Below are 23,386 nucleotides of genomic sequence, written 5' to 3' on the forward strand. Positions count from 1 at the left end.
CCAGTTTTTTTTTTTTTTTTCTTTTCTTTTTCTCCCTGCTTTTTGGGTTTAGGTCATTAGGGTCGTCATTTGGTTGGTGAACTTATTGACAGGTGATTGTTTTTGACAAGGCACAGGAAATTAGCCCTGTAGAAGTGACCGAATGTTTGTTATTTTGAATCAGAATGCTTATGTATTTCTAACATTTAGACTTGCTTTGGACAGCAGTGTAGGTGGGAGTGCTTTGTAAATTGTAAAGCAATACATCATTATTAATTTTTGTAACTTTGGTTGAGACATGGAAAGAAAACCTTGATCTTTTAAGAAACTTTAACTTTCTAAAATGCTAATTTGTGTAATTATAGATATGTGGGAATAATGTTTTTTAATCATGGCCAAAAATTAGAGCAAAATAGCTTTCTAAAAGCATTTTCCTGCATTCCAGAAGAGCTCGCCATCTTTAGGGTGAGGGTTTGGGTTTATATCTCTACGTTAAGCAGTTGAAAAATGGGGAAGAACACTCAAAGATGAGCCTTAAGGGAGAAAAAAAAAAAAGGTTGTTAAAACAATCCCTATAGCTCATCTGCAGACCAGAACATTCTTGCTTGAAATGTGTCCCTTGGGGCAGCACATATAAATAATGTCAGGTAGGAGCCATATGACTTCCTTTTTCATTTTGCAGAAAGCAGAAGCCACTGGAGAAAAACGGCCAAGAGGCAGACCTAGGAAATGGGTGAGTAATAAAATATAGCTTCTGTTTTTTGTTCTTTATTTTGTAAAGAGAAATGTCTGGATTTTTGATTTTTGCTTTTTATTTAATGAAAAAAAGTTGCTCCTATTTCACCCATGACAGGAATTTCTAACTTCTTGTTTGATGAATCTTTGAAAGGGTTAAGGCAAGCGACAGATTATCACCACTTCTTACCATTAGACTCCAGGAGTTTACTCAACACTTTTCTTTCCTGGGAGTGACTCCCTTTTCTATCTCTTATCAACATGAAAAGAGTCTCCACTCTTCCTTCAAATAGGGTAACAATGAGATGACTTGTTTGGTGGGTTGAGTAACTAAGGTTAAAGGGTATTATGAAACCTTGGAAGTTGATTACAAATGGTGATAAAATTCAGATGAAATGTGTATGAGATAACTTTTTAACCTTTTTTTTTTTTTTTTTTTCATTTCCTCCGTGGCTTTGCTTTGGACACATCTCATTTTCTAGGTGGTTTGTGTTTTCTTTTTCACATTGGCTTTGTTAGAAAACAAGGATGTTTTTTTTCCCCCAGTTTGTCTTGCTTCCGGCCCTCTGATTTTAGAGACAACTCCATCCTTGCAAATGCACTTGATCCCACAGACACAGGGATCCGGGATCCTTGAGGCCAGAAACTCAGCAATGGATGAGGAGCGATGCTGATTTTACCCCTTGAACTTTGTTTCTTTTCCTGCTACACTCCCCGTGTTTTACTTCTTCTGGTCTGTCTTAACACTGACAGGAGAGAAGACAGTCTTAAAAATGAATGAAACCATTTCTCAGGAAAGGTGGGGATCCTCTATCCCCAGCATCGTCTGTGATGGGTGTTTTGGACTTCCTTTTCCCTCTCCCCAGGCTTAATCTACAGACCCCACCTTTTTGGTTTCTTTCCTGCTATGCTCCTCTGTATTTTCCCGTTTGTTTGCTATTCCTTTCTCCTCGAGGTCTGCATCACTTTCTATTTATACTTTGGTATTGACTTTCATTTAATTTATTCCTCTTGTTTTTTTTTTTTTTTCCTCCCCTCAACACGTGTTGGGATCAGATTTCCTAGCACGAGGAAATGGGGATGATCTTTAGATTAAAAACATCTTAGTGTTACAGAGAACCTTAGAGTAAGGTCATTTCATTGAATAAATTCTCCATTCAATGAATGAATCTCTCCAAACCCACCCTCCAGGTGGTGATCACCCAGCATATGTTTAATTACCTTTAATGTTGAGGAACCCCCTACCGCTTAAGGCTGCCTTTTTCTTCCTAGGAAGCTGTGAACATTAGAAAATTCTTTTGTCTGACTCCCTGTAGCTTCCATTCACTGTCCCTATGTGTGTTGTTGCTAAAACCAAAAAAACTTGTTGCCGTTGAGTCAGTTCTGACTCATAGTGACCCTATAGTGACACTATACCAGTGAAAACCCTGGTGGTGTAGTGAATGAGAGCTATGGCTGCTAACCAAAAGGCCGGCAGTTCAAATCCACCAGGCACTCCTTGGAAACCGTATGGGGCAGTTCTACTCTGTCCTATAGGGTGGCTATGAGTCGTGTTGTTGTTAAATAAGTTGTTGTTAGGTGTCATCAAGTCAATTTTTGACTCGTAGCAACCCCATGTGACAGAGTAGAACTGCCCCATAGGATACTCTCGGCAGTAATCTTTGTGGGAGTAGATCACCAGGTTTTTCTCCGGCTGAGTGGCTGGATGGATTCAAACCACCAACCTTGCGATTAATTGTAACTATTGCGACACCAGGGCTCCATGTCCCTATGCATACCTAATGGGAATATATAAAGGAATTGTTTTCATTTTCACTTGTGATAGCCTTTCAGATATTTGAGGACAATGAACACGTACCCTTTTCTTTGACTGTTCTCTTTTCTGGCTTGAATATCTCCAATCTTTTTAGTTATTTCCTATAAAGGAATATTCTGATTATTCTCTTCCGAGCATGTTTGTTTTTTAATCTTTTGAAATATGTCACCCAGAACTATGTATCATATTCCAGATGTGAGTTTATCACCTCCCTTGTTCCACGTGCAGTTCCAGTTATCTATTGCTGGCTCATAAACCAGAGATTCTTTGGGTCAGGGAGATGGACAGGGCACAGCAGAAAGGCTTGTCTTTCTGCTCCAGGATGTTTGCAGTTTCAGCCGGGAAACTCAGATGACTCTAATGCCAGGATTTTAGAATCTAGGGGCTTCTTTACTGATAGGTCTGGCTCTTTTGCAGGACTGGCTGGAAGCCTGGGCACATCAGGGAGTGTTGACTAGGGAGCCTACACGTTACCTCTCCAGCATGGCAGTCTCAGTGTAGCCTGCCTTCTTGCATGTGCTCAGAGCTTCCAGAGAGCATGTTCTGGCAAACGAGGAGGAAGCTGCATGGCTTTCTTTGACTTAGTCTCAGGAGTCAAAAAGTGCTACTTCCCGTTATACTCTAGTGAGCACATTGTTGACTAAGCTGATACTAGCATGCATGTCAAATATACATCTGCCACTTTCTAAGCATCAGAACTGTGTAAAGGACATTCTATGCCACTGAGTTAAGCAATAAGAGAGACTTATATAAGCTTTCTGCTGGGCAACATAATAGAAAATAGGCATGCTCTTTGAAGTCATGAGAATTGTGTTGCTAAGATGAAATAAAATGAATTATAAGCAAATGCAATGAAAGTCAGCACAAAAAGCTCCATCAAGTGTGGCCCCTTAACTGATCTTTCTACATTTCATCTCTTCTAGGTTTGGGCCACCCTATAATGTTCACCAGTTAATCTGTGTAGGTACCCTACAGTAATGTCACTGCTCTTCTCAGGGACTTTCTATGGCTCCTCAGCTAGCCACTGAATTAATTACAACTTGCCCCTTCTGGCACTTCAAAGTCCCCTCGGTTTATGCTTGCCTCTCTCTGTGGCTTTATAGCCTACCGCTCAGTCTCATACACATGATGTTTCAGCCAAGCTGAAATAAAACACAGTGCAATTAAAGGATATATATGTATGTATTTATTTATTTATTTTTTCTTAATGGATTCTTGCTCATTCTGGGCGATCCGGATTTCAAGCATCTGATGTTTATTTTGCGTAAGAATCCCAGAGGAAACTCTGGTGGCGTAGTGGTTAAGTGCTACGGCTGCTAACCAAGAGGTCGGTAGTTCGAATCCACCAGGCACTCCTTGGAAAATCTATGGTGCAGTTCTACTCTGTCCTGTAGGGTCGCTATGAGTCTATGAGTTGGAATCGACTTGACAGCAGTGGGTTTTTGGCTTAAGAATCCCAGATGAGGCTTCCACCACAGAAACCCTTGTCTATCTGGGAATAGCTGAGCCATCCTCATTGATTCTCATGGGTTCTAATTTTTACTGGCTGTGAGAATGGAAACTATTGTGTGGCGAATTGTTACAAGCCCCTGATTTGGTCCCCAAAGAAGAGTTGCTGTATTTTGAAGAGGAAATAAAAGGAAATTGTATATTTTTTCTAGACAGCGTGTTTCCTCTTTGCTTGTATATCTTCTGTTGGGTAGAGTATGCAGCCAGTCGTCACAAGGCATTCGGTTCAATGGCATTCTTTGCTGGAAAGCTCGTACTAAAGAAATAAATCATTGCATTTTCCATAGGAAATGGGCTTGCACTTTATAGTGAGTTCAGTTGTTTCCAACAGTGTCACTCACTGATTTCCTTGAATTAGAGGTATATTTTTTAACTCATTGGATTTACTAGGCACATAACTTGAAACCTAAGTTATTTCCCTTTTGTTCTTCTGTAATTTCTAAAAGTTCTTTTGTTTTTTAAAATATGTCCTGTGAATCTTATGGTTTCATGCAATAGGTCTGGAAAAAAATTATCTAAAGTATAGCCCTCTCTTCTCATGTGATTGGCATCGGTAGTTAGTAGGTTAATCAAAAGTTGCTTAATCAAAAATGTGTACATGTAGGGAAGTAATTTACATCATTCTTTGTTTCTAGAGGGAATGGAAGGTTGGCTGACCTGGTGATCCAGTGAATATGTTAACTAGATTTTGGTTAACAGAGCTTCTACTGTTTTCTTTATTCTTTACTTTTTTTTCCCCCTAATTCTAATTAGATTTCAGACCTATTATTTTGATGAGTGTCTTAGTCTTCTAGTACTGCTATAACAGAAATACCACAAGTGGATGGCTTTAACAAAGAGAAATTTATTCTCTCACAGTAAAGTAGGCAAGAAGTCTAGATTCAAGGCGTCAGCTCCAGGGGAAGGCTTTCTCCCCCAATTGGCTCTGGAGGAAGGTCCTTGCCCTCCATCTACCCCGGTCGAGGAGCTTCTCAAGCTCAGGGACCCTGGGTCCGAAGGATGCACTCTGCTCCTGGTGCTGCTTTTTTGGTGGTGTGAGGTCCCCAACTCTCTGCTTGCATCCCTTTCTTGAGAGATAAAAGGTGGTACAGGCCTTATCCCAGGGAAACTCCGTTTACCTTGGATCAGGGAGGTGACCTGAGTGAGGGTACTGTTAGAATCGCATCCCCTTTAACATAAAATTACAGTCACAAAATGGAGGATAACCGTACAATACTGGGAATCATGGCCTAACCAAGTTGACACATATTTATGGGGGACACAATTCAATCCATGACAGTGAGGTAATCTGGAATTTCATGTATTTTTTGTGTGGAAAGGGATGAGAGATAAAGGAAAGAGGTATAAGTGGGGACTCACTTTCCTTCTATAATTAGGAGTCCCTGGGTAGTGTAAATGGTTTACCGACTCTGCTGCTAACCAAAATTTGGTAGTTTGAATCCACCCAGATGTGCCTTGGAAGAAAGGCCTAGAGATCTACTTCCAAAATACCAGCCATGAAAAATGCTATGAAGCACGGTTCTGCTCTGGCACACACAGGTTTCCATGGGTGAGAATCAACTCAGCAACTACACTTGGGTTTTGGGTTTTTAATATAGCTAGGAGCTCAGAATCTGGATTCTGATGGCTTGGGTTCAGATCCTAGCCTTCATTTGGTTAACTGTGGAATCTTGAGCAAATTTTATAACCATTTAAAGGTTTGGTTTCCTCATCTGTAAAAAAAAAAAAAAAAAAAGGTGGTAAAGACAGTATATTTCTCAGAGGGTTGTTAGGAGAATTAAGTGAGATAATACATGCAAAGGGCTTAGTAGAGGGTGTGGTGCATGGTAAGTGCACAATAAATGATAGAAATTAAGATTAACATCATTGTACACTTTCATGTCAATATTAGTGGCAACCTAAACTAATGGCACAGTGGTTAAGAGCCTGGCTGCTGATCAAAATGTTGGCATTTGGAATCCACTACCTGCTCCTTGGAAACCCTATGGGGCAGTTCTCCTTGTATTATAGGGTTGCTATAAGTTGGAACGACTCATCAGCGATGGATTTAGTTTATTTATTTATTTATTTATTTAACTCTAATTGCTTAGAGCCACCGGTAGTTACATATGGAGTGAGGTGACTGAGTTGTGTGTCAGACTAACCAAGTGATCATTATGTCACCAGTATATCTATGCTGAATAACATTTAAGAATTACTTATAAATAATATTAAAAAAAAAATCACCTTTGGTTAAGAAGGGAATTTCAGCTTATAAGCCTTTCTTCTAATTGTACTCATTTGTTGTCATGTGTTGTTCATCAACTTGAAAAGTAGCCTTTCTGCTGTTCCCTTCATTGTGCAGGCACAGAGATGTGCGGGTTCTCAGAACTTCTGCAGAATTCTATAAGGAAATCCTCTGTCCAAGTTAGACTTCTACTTTCTGCATTTCTCAAAGTTGTCTAGGAAAAGAGCTCGTCACAATTGATTTAGTAATGGAGAGTGTCTGCAAAGAGCTGTAGAGAGTGGAGAGGCTCAAGAACACAGTAAATAATAAAAACGTCATCCTCATGCATGAAACGCTTCATCCAGATGTCACTTAGTGAAGCAGCTAGTACTTCTGGAGGACAAGAAGCAAGGACCAAATAAAAAAGAAGAAATCAGTGTGAACAAGGGTAGCTTTTAGGTGTTTTGTTTTCAGAATATTTTTATGAGAAAGGAAATTAACAGCAGAAGGAAAATACTCCCCAATATGAATTTATAGTTTTTAAAGAAAAAAAAAAATCATCCTGGAGATACTAACATTGACCTAGAAATTGACCCAAGAACCAGATGCTGAAGCTTAACTTCAGTTGGTCACTAGAAGGTTACTAACAAACCCCAGCTGTTTTCTCAGGCTGCTGATTCTCTTTATTTGATAATGGGGTGTGTGCAGTATGTTGATTTAAAAACATGCATTTCTACTCCATCATTTTGAGGGGACAGTTGCCTTTCTTTTGTTAAAGAGCTTGTGATACACAGGGAAGTGATACAATTTCATTTGTTAGTCAAACGTGAGGGTTCTTGATCGGCAACAAGGGCTTTTTTGTTTTTCCAAGTATGTAGAAATCTAGAAACTTAAGTGGTGATTCGAAGATCAAGTGGGGAAGAAGAAATCAGAATAAAACCTACAACTAGCTTGACAGAAATCCTGTGGACTTCATCTATTGATCTCAAGCTTTAAAGTATTGAGGAACCTGGAAACTTAATTTTGAAATTAAAGCCTTTCATTTCCATTACTTTTTCCCTCCAGATGTTTCTTTCCTTTTTTTTTTTTTTTTTTTTATTTTTAGCCATTTGTGATTAAACCCTCGCCTTGTTTACACTGAAGTATAGCTTCATTGTTTAGGAAAAAGATCCAATAATGCGTATTGCAGATAATTGTAGCTTTGTACTGAAGTCAGGAGGGCAGAAATTACTTTGATATAACATCAACTACTTCTACTGATGGAGTACGTGAAGGTGAAATCATTTTCCCTTAGAAACTTGTCATAGTAACATGTTTTCAAAAACAAGAGAGGCTCCATTTAAGGCATGTAAATTTTTGGTATACACTCCATAAGTAAAATACAAATTTCCTAATGCATATACTACATTCAAAATTGATAAGTAATATTTCTTGAGAGCATGCCCACCTTTGCAATATTTCGTGATAAAAGTAGTATACTTTCCAAACCCAAACAGAACCCTGTGGGGAAAAGTGGCTTACGTTTATTTATTTACTTTTAATAGCTTACTGCAAATGATCATTTAAAATTGGAGGATTAAACATGAAAACACTAATAAATTGTACTTGGAAGTCGAGGATTAGATTTGATCATTAATGAACGATTCAAGCTTAACCTCTTCCTTGTTTATTTGTTTTAATATTGAAGTGCTAGTCTTATTATTGTGTTAAGTGAGGTCTTTAACAAAGAGATTGATGATCTGGGCAGCACATTCATCCAGGTCAGTTTGGCATGGCCACACACTATCAGACATCAACCATTTAAGACTGTAAAGAAAGACCATGGCGTCCACTGCACCAGTGATGTGGCCACAGTGCCACAAAAATCATGTGATCTTTTAAGATTATAATTATGGAAGAACATGCTTTGATCCCACTCATGGTTGAGTGGCAAATTCTAGACAGGTGGTGGTCCCAACTAATGTCCTATTTCTCCACACAATACCCTCAGATCACTAGAACCCTGGCAAAGACGGTTGTCACAATTCTGCTATAATAAGATGACAAGTATCATGGAATTAAATGATCATTTTATATGACAGTAAATGCAAGACTTCCTCTTACACAATAAATTACCCATGCTGTCATGCACATACTTACCTATACTCACCCAAATCTGAGTATTTAAGGATGGTGGTAAATATATTTCTAAAGATTGGAAACCTTCATGTTTTATATAAATAAAATTCCTATGCTGCATAGTTTTGCCTTAGTAAGATAGGTAAAACTATTACTCTATTTTTAAATAGAGCCTTTTGTTGTGTTTTTAAAGGTGAATTTTAAGATTTTTTTTTTTAAATCAAGAAACTCTTGGTTTCAAAGTTTTTAGTATTTGACACAAATATTTAAACATATTCTACAAAATTTCAATCTGGTAGGATTTAATCAAGCCTGCTGCCTCTTTTTTACTGCCTCTATTCTAGACTGAAATTCTACATTTTGATGAGCTGATTACTTATGGGCAGGTCACTTAATTTACCCATGCTTTTTCTCCTTTAAGTACCTGACGTGAACATTTTGTCCATTACTAATGGCAATCAAGCATTTAAGGTTGTAAAACACAAAAACTTTTATGGCTACAACCAGCTCTATTATCCAGGGACTGATTATTGAGTTTGTAGATTATCCAGCCCCTAGCTCTCTTCTTTGCTTTGTTTTCCCAGCTCCCCCCCTGCTGCCTGCCCTTTGGCCATTTCACTGCTCATTAGGGCCTCCACCAGATGGTGGGCAGCGTTGGAACAGGGGGTCAGCACTAGTAAAAGGCCTGGTGGGAAGGAGGCTGGGAGCAATGGCAGACATAAGGTTTTCAGATTATCTGTCCATTTGATGTGTCCAGGCTACCCCGAAACCCTGTCCTCGGGAATAATTAATTGAATGCAGCCATGAAACTGAAGCTTGTTTTTCATTCATTATTTATTGATTTCTTATAATAAATGTGATTTTAGAAGTTAGTTAAAACGTCTCTTTCAGGACACTATACTAAACAAAAGTTTCTTTTTTATATTTCCTCTGTGTTGAGGGAGGAGTGGCTATAGACTGGGCTTGGTTTAGCACGTCTTTCCTCTTCTTCGAATTCAGAAGAATTGCACTAAATCTATTCCTGCTTTAGACTTGGTTTGGAATGATAGTTCTTTAAATTTAGACAAAAGGAGGTTGCTTTACCTTGTCGAAAGGGTCCTATGTGGATGGTAAAATGTCATGTATCTGACCCCAGCTGTATGACTAAGGAAAGCCCATGTTATCACTTTGTGCCTTGGTTTCAAAACATTAACCCAGAAAATGCATGTTGAGTTCCTTACTTAACATAGTGTCATGCAGAAGGCTTATTATGTAAGATAGACAATACTGATGTATACAAAGACTATTTAAACACGTTTTTGTTCATTTGTTTGCTTGTCTCTTGCTTGCGCTCTCCCTGTCAAGTTGATTTGGACTCACAGCGACCCTGTGTTACAGGGTGGAATGCCCCATAGGGTTTACTAGGCTGTAATCTTATGGAAGGAGCCCTGGTGGCACAGTGGTTGAGTGCTCAGCTGCTAACTGAAAGGTTGGCGTTTCAAACCCACCAGCCGCCCTGCACGAGAAAGATGTGGGAGTCTGCTTTTGTAAAGATTATAGCCTTGGAAACCCAATGGGGGCAGCTCTACTGTGTTCTATAGGGTTGTTGTGAGTCAAAACTGACTCAGCAATGGGGTTTTTTTTTTTCATATGATTTATAATTTAGTTGTACAGTGTGTTCCTGGGGTTACTTTCTCTCGTTATTACCACAGCAATATCCAGGCTAACATCAAATGTATACAGGTTTGATTTATGAAAATAATAAGACAAATTTTATCTAGTTCGGATACCAAACCAAAAAAACCCTTTGCCATAGAGTTGATTCCGATTCCTAGCAACCCTATAGGACAGAGTAGAGCAGCCCCATAGGGTTTCCAAGGCTGTAAAGCTTTATGGAAGCAGACTGCCACATCTTTCTCCCACGAAGCAGCTGGTGGGTTCAAACCGCTGACCTTTTGGTTAGCAGCCGAGCCATTAACCACTGTGCCACGAGGGCTCCCTAGTTAAGATAAAAAAAAAACCAAACCCAGCGCCGTCAAGTCAACTCCGACTCATGGCGACCCCATAAGACAGAGTAGAGCTGCCCCATAGAGTTTCCAAGGAGTGCCTGGCAGATTCGAACTGCTGACCTCTATGGTTAGCCGTCATAGTACTTAACCACTATGCCACCAGGGCTCCCCAGTTAAGATAGGCTTGCTATAATCTGTTAAATTGTCAGATGTAGGCTCCAAAAAGAGGGGAAAAAAAGGGATTCAAAAAGGCCATGATAATTCTATTGAGCCACCACCTCAACAAATGTAGACCTTATTTTTTCTCTTTGTTCATGCTGAATATAATTTCTGCTTATCAAATAATTTCAAAATCACTAGGTCTTAAAGCAACTTAATTATATGCTTTAATATTTCTGAATGAGCTCTTTGAGGGTAGAACACATATCATAGTTTTCTTTCTAGCCATGGCACCTAGGACACTGCAGAAGAGAAGTCTGCAGAGTGGTTCAGAGCCCACGCTGCCTAGGTTCAGATATCAGCTTATCAAGGCAAATCGCTCAATGTCAGCGGCCCCAGTTTTCCTGTGCGTAAAACAGGGTAATGATAGTTCTCATCTCGTAGGACTCTTTTGTAAGAATCAAATGAGAAGCCATCAGAGAACTTTATTCAACATGTAGCAAGCACTCAATAGATCATAGTCGTTGATGTTTGTACAGTTCCAGGCCCATCGAAGGGCTTAATAAAGGCTGGGTGAATAGAATGACAGTATTTCTTTATTGTGTATAAAGCATGGTCTTTGAACTTTTTTTTCCCTTAGTGAATGTGGATTGGCACTGCATACCTTGTTTTGTTTTTGTTATTGTTGTTCTCATGTTTTTAGCCGATGATTTGAATTTTCAGAGAGGCTACTCCAGGGTGAAAGGTACAACCTGTAGGCATCAAAACAGTGTTCGTAATAATTTTGAGTTCCAGTTTATGCCTTTCCACTCCAGAAGTAAGCTGCTAGCCACCATCACCCAGGACCAATCCAGACTTTGAACGCTTTGCCTCACAGTAGCATTTCCATTCTCTCACTCTTGGAAAGGGCATTCTGCTTTCCAAAGCACACTCTAGTGCTGTACCTTGAAGACTTTCGGTCACAGCTTTGGATCATCAGAAAAACAGAAGAGAGCTTTGTTGGGAAAAAGCCTCACAAAATCATTTTCGGAGTTAGTTTCTCGCTTTTTTCCACCGAACTTGTTTTAATCCCCTATTTGTGTACCATTTCCTTTACTCCTAAATTTTAGTACTAAAATGAAAATAAAAGAGGAAAATCAGTTAATAAATGTATTTGCTTCTTTGACTTCTTTCAAGGGCATTTTTATGCCCTTAGAGTGACACATTAAGGCAGTGGCCTGTGCAACTAGGGATTTTATTGGAAAAAAATCTTAGTACCCTAGGTTTACTTCCCTGAAGGAATATGTACTCCACAGTTCGAATAACATAGGGAGCAGTGTTGCAAAACTTAGAAACTTAAGTATTAACATCACCAATAAAGGAAGAGCAGAACTTCCAAGTTCCCAGACAATCCAAATATTTTCAGTCTTGAGGGAGCACCCTATTACAGGAAGCACCAGTGTCCAGGAAGGTGAGAGCATAACCCTATGTGGAGGAACATGGAATCATAAGATTATAGCTGATACTGTTCTATAAAATTTGGTTTGTTTCACAGTCTTTCATCAGCCTCTGTTCAAAATGATGCTCATTGCACAGAAGACATATCCCCCCAAGAGGTATCAGGAGCTGATCCTGGGGTATAATTTCCTTATTACAGGATCCCAGTCCCCACATTGTCTTTCCTGCCATTATTCTCTCAGCCCAACTTTAATGTTCCTTAAATTTCCTAGTGGAAAATTGATGCAGCATTTGCAGGCTTGAGCCCACTCTCAGTGGATAGATCTGGGGGTGGGGTGGGATGTATGAACATGTCTTAAGAGATTGACATTCAATAAGCCGTAGTGCTGATGACATTGGATATGCACCTTATGAGCTTAATGGAAAGAATGAAAAGGCATTTATGACAACACTGTCCTCCATCCTATAACATTTTCATTCTCCTGTGCCCTCACTGGAAACCGTGGTGGCGTAGTGGTTAAGAATGGTGGCTGCTAACCAAAAGGTCAGCAGTTCAGATCCGCCAGGCGCTGCTTGGAAACTGTATGGGGGAGTTCTACTCTGTCCTATAGGGTTTCTATGAGTTGGAGTTGAATTGATGGCAACAGATTTTGGGTTTGGTGCTCTCACCAAAGTTTTAATTTCTTTTTTAAAAGTAAGTAGAATGATTTAAAGCTTTCATTCCTCTTTCTTGCCTTTGGACCATATATTTGGACTGTGTTGGGTGAAAATCATCTCATTCCCAACCCTAATTCTCCACCCTTATAATTCCTTTCATAGCAATGGTATAGAGTTGGATGACATTCTGTTTGCAATTGCAATTTACAGAGTGCTCGTTTCCAGATTGTCAAACCAAGACAATGGTTCTAGTAATGGTCTAGTCTAGTAATGTTCTTCTTCTGGTAGTACCCTTTTTTGTGTGTGTGATCGTCAGGATTTTTCAGTGCCTCAGCCAGGCTTAGGATTTTGTGTTTTGCATCTTAAACAATTGATGAGCTGCACAAAACCATGTAAAATCCATAATCTTATAAACAAACTGGTGACTTGTTTACTCTGGTTCTAATCTGCTTTACTGATTATCAATTGCTGGAAATCAACTGGCACCTTTTTCAAAAGTTAACACCTTTGAGAACAAAACTGTTATAACTGTTATCTAACTTGCATTGTTGAAACTTCTTAGGAGTTCTTTAGTATTCACAGGAAACTAATTTGTACTCCACTTAATTGTACCACGCAGTCTCCTGCTAACGATCATAAAGCAGGTGGGTTTATGTACATCACTAGATTAATGGAATGTTCGATAGGTTGCATAACGTGCATGGGCTTGGCCATGTGTGGCCACAGTATGAAGAATTCCCTTGTGACTGGAAGTTTTTGCTAAAAAAGTATTTTTTTGCTTGGGATTATTATAATGTATGTATGCAGCATTACTGTTTGCTGTTCTTTTAGGTAAATACGTTACAATAAAAATTCTGACTCTCATTTGAGAATCTGACGTTTTATACCTATAAGGCAAACAAAAAAAACTCTAAATTTGCAGAAAATTCAGGTGTTTTGTTTTTTATGGAATTTTTGAGTCAGAAAAGATGTTTAGATGAATGCAGTTGCAGTCTTGAAACTATCTTTGGTGGAAGAATCTCCTCAGACATATGAAAATACCATCTAGAAGGGAGATGTCTTCAGCATCCTCGATGATGGGGTATAAGTTTAATCACCCTCCCTGCGACAGGAGGGTCTTAATACATTCAACCTAAATTTCTCCTTATATGGTTTTCAGTCCATTTCCTCTTGTCTTGGTCTTAACGGTGATGGAGAACATCTGGTATGTTCCTCTTCAAAATAAATCTTTCCTACTTGGCATAGTGAGAAGTGCACATACTTTGGGTCCTAACAGATTTGGGTTTGAGGCTGGAACTTATCATTTATTACCCTCTGGGCATTGTTCTCTCTGAGCCTAAATTTCTTTTTTGGTAGAATGAGGCTGGGAATACCTCCTGTAGAGTCCCCGGGTGACACAGCTTTAGCCAAAGTGTTCAGCTCTTACTGGATGCTGTGAATATATTACCTCTTATCATCATTATTAGAACCTGTGAGAATTTATTCAGTCAGCCTTCCCCATTCCATGATAAAATTCTGCTTATGCTCTCTTTTTCTAACCCCGTAATCATGGTTCTGAACGGGACTTTGGATGCTATAGTAGACAGAACACTAAGTTTGCAATGAAAGGCCTATGTGACATGCTTTCTGACTTAATGAATTTCTAGCTATGTGACCTGGGACAAGTCACTTGTCCTTAAGCCTACATTTTCCTTTAAGTAAAATGGGAATAATAATTATCATATCTCCGGTGCCTTCCTCTCTTGCTTGTAATAAGGATAACATAAGAAAGTAATTTGTAAGTCAGAAAGCACTATACAACCATAAGGCAATGTTGTTGTTAGGTGCCGTCGAGTCGGTTCCGACTCATGGAGACCCTATACACAACAGAACGAAACACTGCCTGATCCGGCGCCATCCTTACAATCGTTGTTATGCTTGAGCTCATTGTTGCAGCCACTGTGTCAATCCACCTCATTGAGGGTCTTCCTCTTTTCCGCTGACTCTGCCAAGCATGACGTCCTTCTCCAGGGACTGATCCCTCCTGACAACACGTCCAAAGTATGTAAGATGCAGTCTCGTCATCCTTGCCTCCAAGGAGCATTCTGGCCGCACTTCTTCCAAAACAGATTTGTTTGTTCTTTTGGCAGTCCATGGTATGTTCAATAATCTTCACCAATACCACAATCTGAAGGCGTCAACTCTTCTTCGGTCTTCCTTATTCGTTTTCCAGCTTTCACATGCATATGATGTGATTGAAAATACCATGCTTTGGTTCAGGTGCACCTTAGTCTTCAGGGTGACATCTTTGCTCTTCAACACTTTGAAGAAGTCCTTTGCAGCAGATTTGCCCAATGCAATGCATCCTTTGGTTTCTTGACTGCTGCTTCCGTGGCTGTTGATTGTGGATCCAAGTAAAATGAAATCCTTGACAACTTCAATCTTTTCTCCATTTATCATGATGTTGCTCATTGGTCCAGTTGTGAGGATTTTTGTTTTCTTTATGTTGAGATGTAATCCATACTGAAGGCTGTGGTCTTTGATCTTCATTAGTAAGTGCTTCAAGTCCTCTTGACTTTCAGCAAGCAAGGTTGTGTCATCTGCATAACGCCAGTTGTTAATGAGTCTTCCTCCAATCCTGATGCCCCATTCTTCTTCATATAGTCCAGCTTCTCATATTATCTGTTCAGCATACAGATTAAATAGGTATGGTGAAAGAATACAGCCCCGACACACACCTTTCCTGATTTTAAACCACACAGTAACCCCTTATCTGTCCGAACAACTGCCTCTTGATCTATGTAAAGGTTCCTCATGAGCACAATTAAGTGTTCTGGAATTCCCATTCTTCACGGCGTTATCCATAGTTTGCCATGATCCACACAGTCGAATGCCTTTGCATAGTCAATAAAACACAGGTAAACATCCTTCTGGTATTCTCTGCTTTCAGCCAGGATCCATCTGACATCAGCAATGATATCCTTGGTTCCTCGTCCTCTTCTGAAACCAGCCTGAATTTCTGGCAGTTCCCTGTCGATATACTGCTGCAGCTGTTTTTGAATGATCTTCAGCAAAATTTTGCTTGCATGTGATATTAATGATATTATTCTATAATTTCCACATTTGGTTGGATCACCTTTCTTGGGAATAGGCATAAATATGCATCTTTTCCAGTCAGTTGACCAGGACACTGTCTTCCATATTTCTTGGCTTAGACAAGTGAGCACCTCCAGCGCTGCATCTGTTTGTTGAAACATCTCAATTGATATTCCATCAATTCCTGGAGCCTTGTTTTTCACCAATGCTTTCAGAGCAGCTTGTACTTCTTCCTTCAGCACCATCGGTTCCTGATCATATGCCGCCTCTTGAAATGGTTGAATATCGACTAATTCTTTTTGGTATAATGGCTCTGTGTATTCCTTTCATCTTCTTTTGATGCTTCCTGCGTCGTTTAACATTTTCCCCTTGGAATCCTTCACTATTGCAACTCGAGCCTTGAATTTTTTCTTCAGTTCTCTCAGCTTGAGAAACGCCGAGTGTGTTCTTCCCTCTTGGTTTTCCATCTCCAGCCCTTTGCACATGTCATTATAATACTTTACTTTGTCTTCTCGAGAGGCCCTTTGAAATCTTCTGTTCAGTTCTTTTACTTCATCAATTCTTCCTTTTGCTTTAGCTGCTCGATGCTCAAGAGCAAGTTTCAGAGTCTCCTCTGACATCTGTCTTGGCCTTTTCTTTCTTGTCTTTTCAGTGACCTCTTGTTTTCTTCATGGATGATGTCCTTGGTGTCATTCCAGAACTCGTCTGGTCTTATATTTGACACACTGAACACTAGTGTTCAGTGTGTCAAATATATTCTTCAGATGGTCTCTAAATTCTGATGGGATATACTCAAGGTCATAGTTTGGCTCTCGTGGGCTTGCTCTGATTTTCTTCAGTTTCAGCTTGAACTTGAATATGAGCAATTGATGGTCTGTTCCACAGTCGGCCCCGGCCTTGTTCTGACTGATGATATCGAGCTTTTCCGTCATCTCTTTCCACAGATGTAGTCAATTTGATTTCTGTGTGTTCCATCTGGCGAGGTCCATGTGTATAGTCGCCGTTTATGTTGGTGAAAGAAGGTGTTTGCAATGAAGAAGTCGTTGGTCTTGCAAAATTCTATCATTCGATCTCTGGCATTGTTTCCATTGCCAAGGCCATAGTTTCCAACTACTGATCCTTCTTCTTTTTTCCAGCTTTCTTCTGGGGTGTCTCTGGGTGAACTTGAACCTCCAACCTTTTAGTTAGTAGCTGAGTGCATTTACACTACCCACGGACTTCATACTTTATAATAGGGTGAATGAAATTGGTCTAGTTATTTGTATGACTTTTTTTAAAACTTAGGTCACCATTATCAGCCTCACTCTTGTCTTTGATAGTAATTATTAGGTATTTACTCTTTTGACATTTGTTGTGAAAGTGTTCCAATATGGCCTCTGTCCCTATGGTTGGCAGGTGAAACTGACAACTTTCAGGTGTGTTAGAGACAAATATTTAAACAGTTCCAACATTAAAGGTATTGAGTTTGTGTGCACAAGAAGTTAGTGAATAAGCAAGGTTGAGTGAGGTTAAGAGAGGGCCAGGTGGTTGAAGTAGGAATAAAGAGATGAAGATGACCCAGGAGACATAGATGAAAATGACCCAGGAAGAGTAGATCTCTCTGGTGATGGATATTAAACAGGAAGATTGTAGACCCATGCCTCTTAAGATGAAATCACTGCCAAGTTCCAAATAGAAGAATGGCATGCTCAGGACATGACTGGGCAAGAAGGGAACTTTGAGGGGGCATTGAGGATTGATTAGGATGGAAGTGGCCCTGGAGGTTGCAGTGAGAGGCTGGAGAGGACAATGGCCATGTAGTAGAGGTACATTGAAACGTGTGAGAGCCGGAACTCAACAGGGCTGCCTTGTTTTTCCGGGTCTGTCAGGATTTCTGCCTTTGACAGGTTCTGGCTTTCACAGGTTTTACTCTACACTCTAAAGGGAAAGGTTGGGATGACAGACTAATGTGTGGGTGACTGAGAATGTGCTGTTGGAGAAGACCAGTGGGAAGGCTGTGCATCCAGATATGAGAACTTTGCCGAGAGGCCTGTCCAGAAGCACTGAAATGGGAAAAGATAGAGTAGACATAGTAAGCTTACATGAATATTTATATGTGCTATTGGTTTTATTTTTAAAATCTGTTAAATATAGTTAGAGTTTGTAGAAGCAAGAACATTTTCCCCATATTTTGTATTGTACTAATCTTGTGGTTAAGGAGTCTGATGGTGCAAAGATTAAGTGCTCAGCTGCTAACTGAAAGGTTGGCGGTTAGATCCCACCCATCCAGTAGCTCCGTGGGAGAAAGACCTGGCAATCTGCTCCTATAAAGATTATAGCGTAGGACACTCTATGTGACAGTCCTATCCCTGTCACTTTGGGTTGCTAAGAGTTGGAATCGACTCTACAGCATCTAACAGTCTTTTGGTTTTGTTGAATTGACTCAGTTTGGTTTGGTTTCATGTTTTATAATAGGGCTGAAAACATATCAATTTTTGTAATGGAGCATGGAGTTTGATTAAGTATACCTGCTGATTATGTTACGTGCATCAATATTCTAATTGAACTAGCCACAGTGATCCAGCTTTCCATTTGGGATTTTGCAGATGCTGCTATACAGAGGTTCTCTCCAGTTCTGAAAGTAGCTTTTCAAGAGTTGCTTGTCTCCCAGTGGCTGCTTGTGACCTTAGCCACTGAATCGCTGAATGGTTTTTGGCCTCCTGAGTCAGTGACTCTGAGCCACAGAGGAGTAGTGTGATGTCATGTCTGGGGCATGAGCCTGTATCCTCACTGCACTGGAGCCCCACCCTTCCTGGTCTGGGCAGCTTAATGCACAGTGCTGGCGCATAGTGAGCGCTCAATAAATTTAGTTTCTTTTTCCACCCTTCTCTGGGTCTCAATCTACAGGGAAAGCTGAGACAGATAGGTGGGAATGCAGTTCCAGACTCTTTGGTTAATTGAGGAGAAATGATTGCAGTGGTTTACAGAGAGGTTTTCTGTTCTTACGGATATTAATGTTTTAATGTAAACTTGATAAACTCTGTGTAATATTGTGACATCTGAGAATATTCGTCATGAAAAATAGCTAATGGGGTACATATTCTGAGCTATTTTGTGTTCCACTAACATTGTTTGGATTTTAATTGACCAACCCCAAGTCAAAAAAAAAAAAAAAAGTTCAGAAGGAAGGCCCTACACATTTTCTCCTAATTCTTAGATAAGGAAATATTCAAGCTAGAAATGAACCTTTTGATAGCCTGAAGCATTTCCCCTTGCTCTGCTACAGAGAAAAATTAGACTCCTTTTCTTTCCCCTTCACCTCAAATTTCAGCCAATATATTCTCACCTTTTTTTTTTAATTGAGATAATTGTAGATTCCCTGTACACTTTGCCTTGTTTTCCTCAACGGTAACATTTTGTAAAATTCTAGTACAACGTCTCAGCTAGGATATTGACATTGTTACCATGGACCTATTTTATTCAGATCGCCCCCTTTTTACTTGTATTCATTTGTGTGTGTGCATTAAGTTCTGTATAATCTTATCACCTGTTCAGGTTCATTTATCCATCGTCTAAGGTGTTATCTTTTAAGATTGTAAGTCACGTGAGAGTTTCAGGCACATCCGTGATGACAGACATTAACAAGTGTCTTGTCTTCTAAGTGCACAAGGACTTTGAGTAGCTGTAGGAAGGTGAAGAGAGGAATTCTGACCTGTTATTTCTGTCCGTGGCTATTCAGTTACTCCTTCATATTTTTAAAGGGCTGGTTGGCACAGACAGAATCATAGGTGGGGTTGGCACACAGCTAACTGCTTGCCTGGCATAACTTATGCTCTTTCACTATGTTAGGAGTTCTGCCAATTTCAGAGGCCAGGAAGCAAAGAGTTGGCCTGGGAGTGCAACCACCTGCTTTTCCTGAGGCCACATACAATAGGCCAATTTGAGTACCTGTTTGCCTTCCTGGGATATATTGGAACATGTCTCCAGAGTCCTGCAGTTGTGTATACATTTTTTTTTTTCTTCAGAAATCCTTTGTTTCACATAAATTTTAAATGCTTGTGGGGGCAGGTGTTCCTTTGGGAAATTGGCCTGTTAATTGTGCTTGGCTACCTGATCCGGAACTATATAGTAGAACGTTGTTATCTCTTATCTTGAGACCTTTAGGACATATCCATGTTTGAGAATGCCACCATAGCATTAGGTTTCCCAATTAAAAAAAGAAAAAATTGCAGCTGTTTGTGTGAGACATACACACACACACACACACACGCACACACACACACAGCTGTGCTGAGATGCAAACACTGGGCAGATGGCCAGCTAGTATCTCAGCATCTGAGAAAAACTGAATTTGCAAATAGCTCAAACTGTGAATATAAAAATATGAGAGTGACAAAGGTCTATTGCATTCCACCAATCACTCCTAGAATCTGAGTGTTTGATTAGATAACCCAAACACAGTTTATTATTATTGTTATTTTTATGTCTCAAGCAGTTAGGTTTGGTCATAACAAATGAGAAAAAAGCCATAAACGTGATCACTTACGGGGTCCTTTTAGAGAATAATTTCAGAATATTTGTTGCCAATGCACTGTTGAATCTTAAATCTCAACTATGCCTTGGCACACAAAGGACTCCCCTCTGCCCCCCTCCACTTTGGATAAATGCTTTTCATTTTGGATTTTAAAAATCTATGGGTTGCAAGTGATAATCTTTATTTTTGGCAGTAACTATTGCCTTATCTAAATAAAAGTTTACTTTCAAATCAGCTGGAGACATTTCGAGAATCTTGGAAGTGCAGAAAAACTGTGTTTTAATATCAGCATATGCTGCTACTACAGTGGACTGTTGTTTTTCACAGTAGTTGTGCTTTATAAAGTAGCTGTGAACACTGAATTAGTGAACGTGGAACCGCTGTTCCTAGAGGAAGTAAAGGGTTAGGTTCCTGCAAGCCTCTGGTCACAACATTTTCATCAGCCGAACGGTATATAAACTTGTGTTACATATGTTTCTGTTTAAAGACAACCTATTTAATATATATTGTTGATTCATTAGCATTGAACTCACAGCCAACAGCACCTAAACAAAGCTTATCTAAGCATATATTTTCTTCGTAACACACGTCACAGCCTTCTTGGGCTTGGAAACACTAGACGTTAATTCAGCACTAAGCTTGGGGGCCATTTTAAACAGAAATTATCAAACAAGCACAAAAATGTAGAAAAACATGGCGCTGAATGGACAGCAGAAAGGACGCTTGTGTACAGTAAAAACCCACCCACTGCCGTCAAGTCGATTCGACTCATAGCGACCCTACTACAGGACAGAGTAGAACTGCCTCATAGAGTTTCCAAGGAGTGCGTGGTGGATTCAAGCTGCTGACCTCTTAACCACTACACCACTAGGGTTTCCTTGTGTACAGTGTGAGTCCTGAAACAATAAGGCAGAGCTTCTCCTTGTTCAGCCTCAGCTGGGAACATGTGCGTGGGGCAAGTCGAATGTTTTACTGCTCTGCATATGTCCACGAATGATTGTGAAAGCTCCCAGAGTATTGATTTGGGGGTTACAAATAAGTTTTAGCGAGCAGGTGAATTTGCAAATATGGAATCTGCGAATAATGAGGATTGGCTGTACTTCCATAGCAGTCTGCTTTGGATCTTGCTTAATTCAAACAGATGTGGCCAAACCGCTGGTGTGGCCTTGGCCAGTGACAAATGATAGCCAACAATTCCATGTTCCGTGTCTGCCTGTCTGTCACTGAGGCCTTGTCTAAACAATGTCAGAATAATGTGTTTTGAAAGTATTAAAATGTTTGTCTATTTTGTGCTTGGTTTAGAGGCTTTATAGTCAAATCCTCGAGGAGCCCTGGCAGAGCAACAGTTAAGCGCTCAGCTATTAACCAAAAGGTCAGTGGTTTGAATTCACCCAGCTGCTCCACAGGGGAAAGACCTGGTGATCTGGTCCTGCAAAGATTACAGCCTAAAAAACCCTATGGGGCAGGTCTGCTCTGTCACATGAGGTCGCTAGAGTTGGAATTGACGGCGCTTAACAACAAGTCAAATCCTCTCAAATACAGCAGGTGACAAAATAAGAGCTGAGATTAACTGTCCAGCTCAAGGTCCACTCAACCTGGTTAGCCAGGATGAGAACCCAGGTTTCCAGACTTCTAGTCCATTGCTTCCTATTGTATTGAGCAGCTTCCTTTCACCTCACCAGTCATTCTTCACTTTTCTATTTGTAATGCTGACCACAGTTCTCTTGACGAATGTCTTCCTTCAGGTCTCATTAGCTCCAGACTCATTTATAGAACCAGGCAGGTATTTGTAACACACAATGAGGACCTGCAGTGAATTTTATTAAGTGCAGAAGCACCATATCCAACATTTGTAGTTTGTTACAGTAACACACTAAAAGGCTGTTTTGAGAAAGAAAAAAAAGAAAAGGCTGTTTTGGGTGCAATTCTTGGATTAATTCTCTCCATTGACATCATTTGTTGGGCCTAGCTTACTTAGAGGAGGGAATGAATAGACCCCAAAACTCATAATTTTTTATTTTAGCTTGGGAGTCAGTAGAAGTTTTTTAGAGAACTGAAAACTATGTCACAGAACACTAGAGCTGTAGTTACCATTTTGATCTTCAGTTTTATTAGATGCCTGTTTGCATGTGTTAAGCCTCTATATAACAAAAAAGACCAAATTTTTTTATAGTTACTTTTCTTTGAGGTAATGAAGTCTGGCACAAAAGATTTGTTCTGTAATATGTAATGGTATGTATACAATTTTTAAATAAAAATTAAACCCCATTGCTGTAGAGTTGGTTTCCACTCATAGTGACCCTATAGGACAGGGTAGAACTACCCTACAGGGTTTCTAAGTCTGTAATCTTTATGGAAGCAGACCACCACATTTTTCTCCCATGGAGTAGCTGGTAGGTTTGAACCGCCGACCTTTCAGTTAGCAGCTGAGCACTTAACCACTGTACCACCAGAGCTCCTTCAAATAAAAATTAAAAGGAAAGAAACCCTACTGTCACTACTCTCAGCCGTATGCATTTCCCCACACTTCACTAGTTGAAGATAATAATTTACATTTATAAACCACCTTCCTGACCTCATTCTGTTCATATTATTTGGTCAGTTTGAGAGGAAATGTTAATATTGCCTTCATTTGTACCTTTTAAAAAATGTTTTTAAATGTAGTAGAGGGAATGGGTGCTGTGCCTTTTATTAACTTTTAAATATGTGATTCCAAATCCTCCTTTAAATTAATGTCTTTTACCTTCAATTATACCTCTCCCCATAAGGCTAGTCCCCATTTCCTATAATCTTACAGACCTGGGAGAACAATATTTTGTCCCTTCTGCCGTTTTGATAATTACATTCTCTGTGCTCAGTGGTGGCCTATTAACTAACATGAATACCACGGGCTTGCAATATAGCCTTGAATTTCCATGTATTGGAACTGTGAGAATTTTCTATAATGGTGCTTTAGCAGTAATGATGGAGGTGCAGGCATTTCCTGAGGATTAATGACCAGCTGGGAGGAACCAGTGGCCCTTGGCTCTGCCTCCCAGCCAGCCATTAATTCCAAGGAAATGTCTTTTGCTGAGGTTGTTATTGCTATTACGAGCTTAAAATGGAAAAACATAATAGCCATATGAGTTATTTTTATGGGTTGATGCAGTTTCCAATGGTATGTACTATTTCTAGAAAATGAACGTGTATACATA

General features: G+C 39.8%; 1 protein-coding gene across 1 annotated transcript in view; it reads left to right on the forward strand.

Annotated features, from left to right (window-relative positions):
• Positions 1–23,386, forward strand: part of HMGA2 (high mobility group AT-hook 2) — a 156,414-nt gene that overhangs the window by 17,791 nt on the left and 115,237 nt on the right. The window contains exon 3 of the mRNA XM_049883787.1: positions 662–712. Coding sequence (XP_049739744.1) covers positions 662–712 — 51 coding nt within the window. The remainder of the gene's footprint in view (positions 1–661; positions 713–23,386) is intronic.

This window comes from Elephas maximus, chromosome 4, assembly GCF_024166365.1.
Source record: "Elephas maximus indicus isolate mEleMax1 chromosome 4, mEleMax1 primary haplotype, whole genome shotgun sequence".
NCBI lineage: Eukaryota > Metazoa > Chordata > Mammalia > Proboscidea > Elephantidae > Elephas > Elephas maximus.